Source organism: Pelophylax lessonae (assembly GCF_965119305.1).
Source record: "Pelophylax lessonae genome assembly, chromosome: 10".
Lineage (NCBI taxonomy): Eukaryota > Metazoa > Chordata > Amphibia > Anura > Ranidae > Pelophylax > Pelophylax lessonae.
The window spans coordinates 41229208-41243180 of NC_138777.1; the positions used below are offsets into that span (position 1 = coordinate 41229208).

Genomic DNA, 13973 nt, shown 5'->3' on the forward strand with positions numbered 1-13973 from the left:
TATGTAAGGGTTCAGCTGATATTTAGTACTTACAGTATGTACATTTACGACGCAGACAGCAAAATAGTCAGCCAGGCGTTTCTCCTGTTAAAAAGAATCTGTCACTTTGCCCAATCAGAGCAGAGTGACTGGTTCTCTTAACACGCATACTTCCTCCATTATGTCCACTACAGCTGTATGTTTTGCTTGTTTTTCTTTTTTTTCCCGATGTGTACAGGTCCAGCACATGACATGCTAGATCCTCTTTGATCTTCTCCTAGTGATGGGCAGTCATGGATGATGGAGAGAGTGGAGCTAATGTGGGGACATCAGAGCAGCACTCTGCATCAATATACTGGGTGTGGGGTTCAGGGGGCTCATGACACCCTTCAGTCTCACAGTGTCATTGAACCCGGAAGACTGAGGACATCTTGTGGTGAAGAATAGAACTGTGTACACCGATGTGTTAAAAGGGGACTACAACCAGAGCTGCAACTTTTTTATTTTTAAAACCTGGAGCTCAGCTTTAAAGTAGAACTATAGGTAATTTTATTTATTTTATTTATAACGGAGGGTTATAACCGCTGTCAGATTTGTTTCGCCATTTGTGTTCTATTGTGTTCCATTGAGGAGATTTCTCTTCACTTCCTGTCTCATAGCAAAACAGGAAGTGAGAGGAAATCCCTGCAAATTAAGGGAATTCCTTGGGGACTCCCCCGTGTCACCAGAACTAGTGTCCCCATTGGAAGATTTTCTCTCTATTATTTTCCTGAAGACAACCCAACATGTTTTTTTTTTACTTTCACTTTTGATAATGGTAAAAAGGACAGACAGGTGAATCTCCTTAACACAGACAGCAATAAAACTTGGCAAGCATTTTAATCCCTCTCTACTCTATCCAAAATTTAAAATAAGTTTTGCCTTTAGTTATACTTTAATATTCTTCTGCCCTCCTCCTCAGGCCCAATAACAACATACTGGTACAGGGAAAAGGTAAGATGCTCCCTCATATCTGGAAGTGCCGGGTAGTTCTAAGGGCTCCAAAAACAGAATGGAATGGTGGAGTGGTGAATGAATGGTAGGATGTATAGCAAAATGCGCCGGTCTGCGCAACTGTGTATTCCCCTCCTGGCGACTCCAAAATCACATAAAGTGATAATAAACTTTTTTTTTTTATTAAATGAACAACAAAAACATGTCATACTTACCTGCTCTGTGCACTGCTTTTGCACAGAGCAGCCCCGATCCTTTTATTCTGGGGTCCCCCACTGTCATTTCCAGCACCTCCTCATAGACGAGTGCCCCCACGGAAACCCACTTTCAACCGGAGCATCCGTGCACGCTCGCTCCCAAACCACCCTCTCTGCATTTATTAACACAGAATGGGCGGCTCTGCCCCGCCATCCTCTCCCTTGACATAGCATTTGATTAACAGCACCAGGAGCCAATGGCTCCAGCTGCTAACAATCTGCTCAATAAGGAGGGAGAGAGTGGCGAGAGCAGAATTTGATCGTACTCCGGTACGATATGCTGGGGGGGAATCCTGCAGTACAGAAAGTTTTTTTCCTTAACGCATAGAATGCATGTCACGGAACCATGAACCAAACGTACAACAACAGATAAGTGAAAATAAGAAGGCTTTATTGAAAATCAAGCTGTAAAGCAAAAGTCCAAACGGATGGCGAAACCGAGGCAGAGTCCTTGCGAAGCCAGAGGTCAGGAACCAGGAGGGTAGTCAGACGAAGCCGGGATCAGGAACCAACAGGGTAGACAGACGAAGCCAGGATCAGGAACCAGCAGGGTAGTCAGACGAAGCCAGAATCAGGAACCAGAAGCAGCAGCAGTCTTAGAAGCATGTGAACACAGGAGGACCAAGCAAGGAACTGAAGCCACAGACCTCCTATATATATGAGCTAGGCATCCAGCTCCTCCCAGTGGGAAGGAGGAGCCGCAGAGTGGGAGGCTACAAGAAACCCAGAAACCAAGATGGCCGCCAGCACATGTCAAACGAAGGAGAACAGCAAGAAGGTAAGACCATGACAGTACCTCCCCCTCAAGGGCCCCTCCTCCGCGGAGTAAAGAACGGTTTCTGAGGGAAGCGTGCGTGGAAGGCACGGAGCAAGGCAGGAGCATGGACATCTGCGGAGGGAACCCAGGAACGCTCCTCTGGACCATAACCACGCCAATGAACCAAAAACTGCACCCGACCGCGGACCAGGCGTGAGTCCAGGATATTGCTCACCTCATACTCCTCACGATTGCCCACTTGGACCGGACGAGGCCGAGGAACCGAGGAAGTGATACGATTACACACCAGTGGCTTCAACAGGGAGACATGAAACACGTTGGAGATCCGCATGCCAGGAGGAAGCGCAAGGGCATAGGCTACCGGGTTTACCCTGCGAAGCACTCGGAAGGGACCAACAAAGCGAGGCGCCAGCTTGGGAGTGGGCACTCGAAGGTTGAGGTTGCGGGTGGACAACCATACACGGTCTCCGGCCTGGTAGGAAGGAGCAGGCGCTCGTCTGCGATCAGCCTGGAGTCTCTGGCGCTGCGCAGAGACCTCAAGGGACTTCTGGATCTGTACCCAAGAAGCACGTAGGACGGAAAGGTGATCCTCCACAGCCGGAATATCCTGGGGAGAGAATACCTCCGGTAACACGGCAGGTTGGAACCCATAATTGGCCATGAAGGGAGACGTCCCAGAGGAAGAGTTCACCGCCGTGTTCCTGGCAAACTCAGCCCAAGGCAGGAGGTCAACCCAATTGTCTTGGTGATCGGAGACATAGCAACGAAGGAATTGCTCCAAGGCCTGATTGGATCGTTCTGCGGCCCCATTGGACTGAGGGTGGTAGGCCGAGGAGAAGGAGAGATGAATCCCCAACTGGGAGCAAAAGACGCGCCAGAACCTGGACACAAACTGACTCCCCCGATCCGACACAATCTCCTTGGGCAAACCGTGCAACCGGAAAACCTCCCTGGCAAAAATCGTGGCCAACTCCTGTGCAGAGGGTAACTTCTTGAGAGGAACACAGTGGCACATTTTGGAAAACCGATCCACAATCATGAGAATGACCGTATGGCCTCGGGATGCAGGGAGGTCCACAATGAAATCCATCCCCAGGTGTGACCATGGGCGCTCCCCGGTGGCTATGGGTTGCAGAAGGCCCAACGGAAGGTGCCGAGGGGACTTACTCTGGGCACAAACGGAGCATGCCGCTACATATGCGGCGATGTCGGAACGTAGGGAAGGCCACCAGAACAGACGTGAAACAGCCCAGGACAGCTGATTCTTTCCAGGATGCCCCGCGGTCTTGGAGTTATGGTAGGTTCGCAACAACCGAGTGCGCAACTCCTCAGGCACAAAACATCTGCCGTTGGGTCTCCCAGAGGGAGCACCAGATTGAGCCGCCAAAATCTGCTCACCCAGGGGAGAGGTCAGGCTGGTGCAAATGGCGGCCAGGATCTGATTCGGAGGTATGACCGAAGTCGGAATCGACTCCTCCCTGGACAGGTCGGAGTACTGCCGTGATAAGGCATCCGCCCTGATGTTCTTGGAACCGGGTAGGTAGGAGACCACGTAATTAAAACGTGACAAGAACAGAGCCCATCTGGCCTGACGTGGTGTCAATCTCTTGGCCTCAGAAAGGTTGGTCAGATTCTTGTGGTCCGTCAGGATGAGGACCGGAACCACCGAACCCTCGAGCAAGTGCCTCCATTCTTTAAGGGCCTGCACGATGGCCAATAACTCCCTGTCACCAATCTGATAGTTGCACTCCGCGGAAGACAGTTTCCGGGAGTAAAACCCACAAGGAAGCAGAGGACCCTCTGGTGTTCTACGCTGAGACAGAAGGGCGCCTACTCCCGTCTCAGACGCGTCCACCTCGAGGACAAAGGGCAACCCAGGGTTGGGATGCGACAGAATCGGAGCCGACACAAAGGCGGACTTTAGAGCCTCAAAAGCTCGGGTGGCCTCGAGCGGCCAGACCTGGGAATTACTGCCCTTCCTGGTCAGATCCGTGAGAGGCTTGGCTAGCATGGAAAAGTCCCTGATGAACTTCCGATAATAATTGGCGAAGCCCAAAAAGCGCTGCAGGGAGCGAAGACCACTGGGCTGGGGCCACTGTAAGACAGCCGAAACCTTCGCAGGATCCATGGAGAACCCCTCAGCGGAAATGATGTAACCTAAGAAGGTTACCTGGGATCGGTGAAATTCGCATTTCTCAAGCTTACCGAACAGCTTGTTCTCTCGTAACCGTTGCAACACTCGTCTGACATCCAGAATGTGGGTCTCCATGGATTCAGAATATATCAAGATGTCATCCAAATAGACCACCACACACTGCTGCAACAGGTCACGGAAAACATCGTTGATGAATTCCTGAAAGACTGCGGGCGCATTGCACAACCCAAAGGGCATAACCAAGGATTCATAATGACCGGTCCTGGTGTTAAACGCGGTCTTCCACTCATCGCCCGCCTTGATCCTTACGAGGTTATATGCCGCCCTCAGGTCGAGTTTGGTAAAGACCGTGGCCCCTTTAAGGCGATCGAACAGCTCGGAAATCAAGGGTATCGGGTAAGCGTTCTTGATCGTGATGCGATTGAGACCCCTGTAATCGATGCAAGGCCTCAACTCACCGCCCTTCTTTTTCACAAAGAAAAATCCAGCCCCTGCCGGGGACGAGGATTTGCGAATGTGTCCGCGTGAAAGCGCCTCCTTCACGTACTCCTCCATGGCCTCATTCTCCACTACCGACAGTGGATAGACCTTGCCACGAGGAGGAACGGCACCAGGTTGTAACTCGATGGCACAATCGTATGGGCGGTGCGGAGGTAGGGCAACCGCGCGCACCTTATCGAATACATCCCGGTACTCCTCGTATTCAGGAGGCAACAGAGAGTCCGAGGAAGTACACAGCAACTTGACAGGCCCATGGATGCAACTAGCCCCACACTGTGGTGACCACGAGAGGATCTCGGCCGATCTCCAATCGAAAGTCGGATTATGCTTCTGGAGCCAGGGGTACCCCAAGACCACCGAGTAGTGTGGAGACGAAATAACCTGGAAGCAGACCGACTCTCTGTGAACGGCACCAATGGCTATCCCCACTGGAAGGGTCTCATGAGTCACGTGTGGCGGCAGAAGGGGTCTGCCGTCTATCGCCTCAAGAGCCAGTGGAGAACCTCGGGCCTGCAGAGGAATGGAATTGGCGGCAGCGAACACACTATCAATGAACAAACCACCAGCACCAGAGTCCACCAACGCCTGGGTCGTCACTGAGCCCCCGACCCAGGAGAGGACAACAGTGATCAGTGGTTTGTCAACACGGGAAACCGGGGACGAGGAGACTCCACCCAAGATCTGCCCCCGACAGGATCTCAGGTGTGAGCGTTTCCCGGACGGTTCGGACATGCCAACCAAAAATGCCCACCGAGACCACAGTACATGCATCGGCCCTCGCGTCTCCGCAGTACCCTCTCCCCCTCGGACAGGCGAGCAAAGCCCAGCTGCATGGGTTCATCCCCAGCCAAGTCATCCCCAGGAGGCGTGGGAGGAGAGGGAGGCACGGGTGGGACAGCAAAGGTAGGCGCCAATCTGTTAGGAGGCCTCCGCAGACTCTCCTTAAAGGAAGGTCTCTCCCTGAGTCTGGTGTCAATCAAAATCAGGAAAGAAATAAGAGACTCGAGCTCCACTGGTAGGTCCTTAGCTGCAACCTCATCCTTCAAGGCATCCGAGAGACCATGAGAGAAAGCAGCGACCAGAGCCTCATTATTCCAGCCCACCTCTGCTGCCAGGGTACGAAACTCAATGGCGTATTCAGCTACGGATCGTGAACCCTGTCTGATGGACATAAGGAGCTTCGCAGCAGAGGCAGCACGAGCCGGCACATCGAATACCCTCCGAAGAGAAGCAACAAAACCGGAAAACTCGGCAACCACCGGATTGTTGTTCTCCCATAAAGGGCTGGCCCAGGCCAAGGCCTTGTCCGAGAGCAGCGAAATTAAGAAGCCCACCTTTGATCTCTCAGTAGGAAAGGCATGTGGCAGCAACTCGAAATAAATGCCCACCTGGTTAAGGAAACCTCGGCACTGAGTTGGCTCTCCCCCAAAGCGCTGTGGAAGGGGGGCAGAACCGGTCATACCCCGAAACACCGCAGGCGCAACAACAGGTGTCGGGGTAGACTCTGGCGCAACAACCGGAGCGGCAGTAGGAGCGGGCCCAGGAGCGACAACCGACCCATCGGCAACGGGAGAGAAATGAGCCGTGCGTTCAAGCAGGGTTTGCAACGCCACGGCGAACCGACCCAACAGGTGATCCTGCTGATCAAGTCTGGCAACCAGCGTGGGTAGCGAGGATGGCCCTGTACCGTCAGAATTCATGGCTTGGTCCTAATGTCACGGAACCATGAACCAAACGTACAACAACAGATAAGTGAAAATAAGAAGGCTTTATTAAAAATCAAGCTGTAAAGCAAAAGTCCAAACGGATGGCAAAACCGAGGCAGAGTCCTTGCGAAGCCAGAGGTCAGGAACCAGGAGGGTAGTCAGACGAAGCCGGGATCAGGAACCAGCAGGGTAGGCAGACGAAGCCAGGATCAGGAACCAGCAGGGTAGTCAGACGAAGCCAGAATCAGGAACCAGAAGCAGCAGCAGTCTTAGAAGCATGTGAACACAGGAGGACCAAGCAAGGAACTGAAGCCACAGACCTCCTATATATATGAGCTAGGCATCCAGCTCCTCCCAGTGGGAAGGAGGAGCCGCAGAGTGGGAGGCTACAAGAAACCCAGAAACCAAGATGGCCGCCAGCACATGTCAAACGAAGGAGAACAGCAAGAAGGTAAGACCATGACAATGCATTAGGGTAAAAAACCTTAACGCTTCAGAACCACTTTAAGGTGCCAACATCCAGACGGCCTGTCTAGCCCAGTATCACTACCCCCTAAAAAGAAATACCAGAGCTACAAACAGTGAATTAGCCCAGCAATGGAAATAGAAATGTAAAGACTGTCTTCAGCTAGTCTTCTCTCATGCCATGCCCTACTGACGCGTTTTACCTTTCCACAGGCTTAATCGTGAGAGGGTGAAATGCGTCAGTGGGTGTGGCACGAGATTGAAGCTGGTCTTTACACCTCTATTACTGGTCTTACCCGCTGTGGTGTCTGTTTTTTCTTATTACAAGGTGCGTGACTAGCCTGTAAAGGGAGCCTGTCACTATTCTCTGAATTAGCAAAGTGGAAGATTCTCTTGAAGTTGCTGATAAACAATACAAGAAGGGTGCGTGTGCATCACACTGCACTACTGTTAACCACTTGCTGACCGCATTTTTACTGTGGCAGGTCAGCTCTATTGTGCGAAATCACGTACCTGTACGTCATTTCGTGCAATAGCCACTGGGGGTGCACGTGTGCCGCCGAAGGCCCGATCGTGTGCTGATTGGACACAGGGATTGCCAATCAGTGGGTCCGGCGGACCTGATTTCCACCGGCCACCCTCGATCATTCTCAGGAGAGACAGAACGGCAGTCTTCCTATGTAAACAAGGCAGATCGCCCTTTCTGACAGGGGAGAAGATAGAGATCCTGTGTTCCTGCTAAGCAGGAACATGGATCTTTGTCTTACCTCAGTCAGAGCACCCCCCCTAGTTAGTAAGCACCCCCTAGGGACACATTTAACCCTTCGATCACCCCTGATGTTAACCCCTTCCCTGCCAGTGTCATTAGTACAGTTTAGCATTGATCACTGTATTAGTGTAACTGGGCCTCTAAAAAGTGTCAAAAGTGTTAGGTGTCTGATTTGTCCGCCCTAATGTTGCAGTCCCACTAAAAATCGCTGAGCACCACCATTACTAGTAAATAATTAAATAAAATAATAAAATTCCATAAAAATGTCCCATCGTTTGTAGACGTTATAACTTTTGCGCAAACCTATCAATATATGCTTATTGGGATTTTTTATTTACCAAAACTATGTAGCGGAATACATAGTGGCCTAAATTTATGAAGGCATTCGATTTTTTCTATTTTTTTATTGGATATGTTTTATAACAGAAAAAAAAAATTTTTTTGAAAAACGGTTTATAGCGCAAAAAAGAAAAAAACGCAGAGGTGTGGGAAAGAAAGGACATTGATGTTATTTGGGTACAGCGTCGCACGACAGTGCAGTTGTCAGTTAACGTAACGCAATACCGTATCGCAAAAAATGGCCTGGTCATTAGGGGTAAAACCTTCCGGGGCTCAAGTGGGTAATTATCAAGAAGAAATACATCTACAAGAAGAGAAACCAGTCATGAGGCAAACATGGCAGTAGTCATAGCGGAGATCTCTGTTGAAATTTAAGTTGTCTGGCTGTCACACAGATCCTTTGCTTCAACAATGAGTCGGTGATCAAATATACAGATAGGGATTTCTGACTTTTCTGCAATGTTTTGTGCAGACTTGTCAGTGACTCAAGTACCGAAGCCAGGGGCTCAGCATAACAGCCAGGTATGTTGAATTTTCAGAAGGAGGTCTGCAATGGCAGTCCCTGTATATCTCTCATTACAGATTCATTATAAAAGCTCAATAGAACTCTCATGCAGCCACAATAGAAAGAGACCTGCCTGTTCATCAATGCAGCGGAACTGCCACGCCCACGATGCATTATACAGGAAAGGTCGGAGGTCAAACCGGTTATCATCTGGGCTGTAGCTCTTGGCATGGTATGCAGGCGTCAGGGTCGTCATTTTTTGCCGGTTAATGGCGTACATCCTGAAGAAATGTTTCACTTTCTCAGCTACCTGAAATAAAATGGACAGAGGCAACAATGTAATTTGGAATAGGAAAGGATGGGGACTGGAAGAAGGACTGGGTATTTCACACAAAGGAAGCAATGCAACAGGATCCTTTTTGACACAAGTACATGGTTACACAGAGACATAGGGAGGAGGCGGAAGGGGGAGGAAGGGGGAGGAAGGGGGGGAGGGGGGGAGGAAGGGCAGAGCAGAGCTCATCATGGGAGTAATGGCACTGATGGGAGGGACTAGCCAGGGATGGACGAATGGAGCGATCACCACTTCCAAAGCTGGACTGGCACCAGAGAGTTTCTGAGAGAGAGAGACAGACAAGTCACAGACTGTCCTGTCTGTCATTGATCATTGAGGCGCGGACCGCCTCTGTTCTGTCACTGTCAGGTCTCCGGAGACTTTCAGGACTCGGGAGACCGTGACATCAGGTCTATTCCTCAGTGCTGCCACAGCAGCTACATTTAGTGATGGTCCAGGGCGGCTGCACAGCACAGGCAGCAGTAGGACTGAGTAGGGAAACCAGCGGCCGGGCACCCTAGGCTACAGTGCACCCTAGGGGGCTGCCTAATTTGCCTTAGTGGTAGCGCCGGCCCTGAGCTGAGGCCACATACAGCATACCATGCTGTGTTCCGGGTTGGAGTCGAGACTTCCGGTCTCATACCCGGAACACAGTAGAGTATCAGCGCTCAGCCATTATGTAACTATGTAAATATCAAAAGCTGAAGTTCAGTTTTAAGGATCAGTCCACCCAAAACTGATATTTTGGAGTTTAGTAGCCACGGTATTGTTAGAGAACCTGACATATTCTTTATGTTCTATATGGCCAAAGGTCGGTGGACACCTGGTCATCACACCTTTATTTGCTTGTTGGTCATCCCATTCCAAAACCATGACCATGGCTTTCACCTACAGCCATTATAACGTACACTCTTCTGGAAAGGTTGTCCAGTGGAAGACGTTGGTGAAAATGTGTGCCCATTCAGCCAAAAAAACATTTGTGGAGAACAGGTAGTGACATTGGATGAGAAGACCTGGCTTGCAATCTGCTTTCCAAATTTCAATTTCTAAAGGTGTTCAGTAGGGTTGAGGTCAAGGCTCTGTACAGGACACTTATATTCCTCCACACCAAACCATGTCTTCATGGAGCTGGAATTGTACACAGGTGTACAGTCATGCTGAAACAGAAAATGGCCTTCCTCAAACTGTTACCACAAGGTTAGGAGAGCACAACTGTCTAAACTGTCTTTGTATTAACCTCTTTAGGATTGCCGGTCTGCTTTGTACTGCAGACGGTCGGCTCCTAAAGCCACACTGACGTACCTGTACGTCGCTGGCCTCTTTCGGGTACAGGGCGCGCAGGGAGAGGGAACAAAGATACAGTAAACCCCCGCTCCATTACGGTTCAGTTTCTCCCCGGTATATTGCGTTTTTTTATGTTATTTTACTAATTAAATCACGGAAAATGAAATATTTTTGTGTTTTCCATAGCTCTTGCTCTGTCTCTCAGTATCTTTTATGTGTTTAAATGAGTTTCTATTGTTTTAAAAGTGTGTTTAAAGACCTTAAATTGCTTTTAAAAGTACAGTGACAGTTAAAAAAAAACATGCCTAGAGTGTATTTTAATTGGGTTTTTCTATTTCGCGGATTTTCTTTTCGCGGATGGGTCCGGAACGTAACCCCCGCAATGGAGGGGGGTTTACTGTATTTAGTAAAAAGCAGCCCATAATACACACATTAACACTTAGGCACACTCTAAACCCCTTGATTACTCCGAGATGTTAACCCTTTCCCAGCCAGTGTTATCAGTACAGTCACAGTGTATAGTATTATCACTAATCACTGTATTAGTGTCACTGGTGATGTCAGTGTCAGCCAGTTCCCACCCAGTGTCAGTTGGTGTCAGACTGACCGATGCATCACATTCCTGCCATCACCACCATTACCAGTATAAAAAACTAAATACAAATTCCAGTATATATACACCATAAATAGATAAATGGTAAAAAGGCGCTGGTAATCTTAGGTGTAAAATATAAATTATTTGAAAGTGTGTGATCTTATTTAAAAACTTACTAAAAATTCACCTAACCAGGTACAAATGCCAGTGGTGCATACATATACAATATATATAAATAATGAATATATAAAGAGCAAGTGCTGTACAACAATTTGTGCAAAAATAAAAAGTGCTTAAATGTGCAGCCACGGATATGTTAAATAACATGTACCATAAATAAATAATAAAACAATAAAGAAATATTGTGACTACTATTTCAGTGCTTAAGTGATTCTTTAAAGTGCTTATGGGTAGTTCATAGTCCAAGTCAATTCATGCATGGAAAAAAACTTGAATGTATTAATTGCTTGGATCTTGGGTGCTCCGGTGATGGGGTGTGACACTCTTTGCTTCTTACCAGATTGAAGCAGGTCGCAAAGACCCCCAACGCCTGCGATCCCTTTATATAGGTGGATCAGACCTTACAGACTCCTCTTTCTTTAAACAGAATATACTGCTCCTTTCTCCTATTTTTCCTTGTGTATTACTCATACGGGTGAGGGTAGAGCCCACATATAGAAAGACACATAAAACAGCCAAAATAGTGTAATACTGTTGATTTAATATAGGTGCATAGTAATTACAATGATTGGCTCCTTACATTTAGTTGTGCCCTCCTGGCACTGGGCAATTCGCATTGGTTGCTGCGGGTATCGGGAAAAAAAGCTCTACGAGGATCTGCAGTACCCTCTCTTGAGTCTCCTTCCCCCCTTCTAGCGTGCGGCGGTCGGCGTGAAGAGAGGCGCTGTGGCTTAGTTGGTGAAAGCACCTGTCTAGTAAACAGGAGATCCTGAGTTCAAATCTCAGCAGTGTCTTTCCATTTAGAAGGTTTTCAATATTTGGCAAGATTAATGTCACCCTTAAATCTTTAAGGCACGCCGACCGCCGCCCGCTAGAAGGGGGGGAAGGAGACTCAAGAGAGGGTACTGCAGATCCTCGTAGAGCTTTTTTTCCTGATACCCGCAGCAACCAATGCGAATTGCCCGGTGCCAGGAGGGCACAACTAAATGTAAGAAGCCAATCATTGTAATTACTATGCACCTATATTAAATCAACAGTATTACACTATTTTGGCTGTTTTATGTGTCTTTCTATACGTGGGCTCTACCCTCACCCATATGAGTAATACACAAGGAAAAATAGGAGAAAGGAGCAGTATATTCTGTTTAAAGAAAGAGGAGTCCGTAAGGTCTGATCCACCTATATAAAAGGGATTGCAGGCGTTGGGGGTCTTTGCGACCTGCTTCAATCTGGTAAGAAGCAAAGAGTGTCACACCCCATCACCGGAGCACCCAAGATCCAAGCAATTAATACATTCAAGTTTTTTTCCCTGCATGAATTGACTTGGACTATGAACTACCCATAAGCACTTTAAAAAATCACTTAAGCACTGAAATAGTAGTCACAATATTTTTTTAATGTTTTATTATTTATTTATGGTACATGTTATTTAACATATCTGTGGCTGCACATTTAAGCACTTTTTATTTTTGCACAAATTGTTGTACAGCACTTGCACTTTATATATTAATTATTTATATATATTGTATATGTATGCACCACTGGCATTTGTACCTGGTTATGTGAATTTTTAGTAAGTTTTTAAATAAGATCACACACTTTCAAATAATTTATATTTTACACCTAAGATTACCAGCACCTTTTTACCATTTATCTATTTATTTATTGTTACCTAACAATTAAAAGGGCAGCAGGTTTTTTAACATCTTTGAAAAGGGCCAGGCGCCTTCGCATTTTCTTTATATATACACCATAGTTTGTAGACTTTCATACAAACCAATCAATATACACCTATTAGAAATTTTTTTTTCCAAAGACGTAGCAAAAAAACATTTTGACCTAAATTCATGAAGAAATTGGATTTTTTTTTTAATACGTTTTATAAAACAGAAAAGTAAAAAATATTTTTTCTTTTCATAATTTTTCGTCCCAGCGGTGATCAAATACAACCAAAAAAAAAAAAAAAATTTGTGTGAAAAAAAAATGATACAAATTTCATTTGGGTGCAGTGTAGCATGACTTTGCAATATCCAGTTAAAGTAGCACAGTGCTAAATAGCAAAAAACAGCCTGGTCATGAAGGGGGTAAAACCTTCCAGAGCTGAAGTACCGTATTTATCGGCGTATAACACACATTTTTCCTCCTAAAAATGGAGGAAAAAGCAGCAGTGCATGGTATACGCCGATATTAAAAAAAAAAAAAAGGCCAGGAAGCATCGCCGAGAGCAGAAGGGGCGGGCCGGGCTGAGGAGAAGGAAGGACGAGCTGTCATAAGAGCAGAAGGGGGCGGGCCGGGCCGAGGAGAACGAGCGAGCGCAGTGATCGGAAGTCGCGCCTATGAGAGACGTCACACGTCTCGGCAGAGGAGGCGGGACTTCCGATGACTGCGCTCGCTCGTCCTTCCTTCTCCTCGGCCCGGCCCCCCCCTTCTGCTCTTGGCGCTGCTTCCTGGCCTTTTTTAAAAGAGATTTGGATAGTTCCAATGGCGCTTGCGAGGCTGCATATATGGCCACTGCTGATGAGGCTGCATATATGGCCACTGCTGATGAGGCTGCATATATGGCCACTGCTGATGAGGCTGCATATATGGCCACTGCTGATGAGGCTGCATATATGGACACTGCTGATGAGGCTGCATACTTGGCCACTGCTGATGAGGCTGCATATATGGACACTGCTGATGAGGCTGCATATATGGACGCTGCTGATGAGGCTGCATATATGGCCACTGCTGATGAGGCTGCATATATGGACACTGCTGATGAGGCTGCATACTTGGCCACTGCTGATGAGGCTGCATATATGGACACTGCTGATGAGGCTGCATACTTGGCCACTGCTGATGAGGCTGCATATATGGACACTGCTGATGAGGCTGCATATATGGACACTGCTGATGAGGCTGCATATATGGACACTGCTGACGAGGCTGCATATATGGACACTGCTGATGAGGATGCATTGCTGGACACTGCTGATGAGGTTGCACTCATGGGCACTGGTGAGATGTCATTTGATTAAAAAAAAAATGCTCAAAGCGGTTTATTTTAAATTTAAGCTTTGTTCCTAAAATTTCTCTCCAAATATTGAGGTGCGTGTTATATGCCGATAAATTAGGTAGTTAAAAATTATTT

The 13973-nt window shown here is 47.7% G+C and overlaps 1 protein-coding gene and 1 long non-coding RNA gene across 2 annotated transcripts in view; both read right to left on the reverse strand.

Annotated features, from left to right (window-relative positions):
• LOC309565207 overlaps positions 1-13973 on the reverse strand; it is a 1884446-nt gene that overhangs the window by 343019 nt on the left and 1527454 nt on the right. The gene's annotated exons all lie outside the window — the stretch shown is intronic.
• Positions 1-13973, reverse strand: part of NADSYN1 (NAD synthetase 1) — a gene marked incomplete at its 5' end in the record, with an annotated part of 35647 nt that overhangs the window by 11842 nt on the left and 9832 nt on the right. The window contains 1 exon segment of the mRNA XM_082270475.1: positions 8581-8757. Coding sequence (XP_082126601.1) covers positions 8581-8757 — 177 coding nt within the window.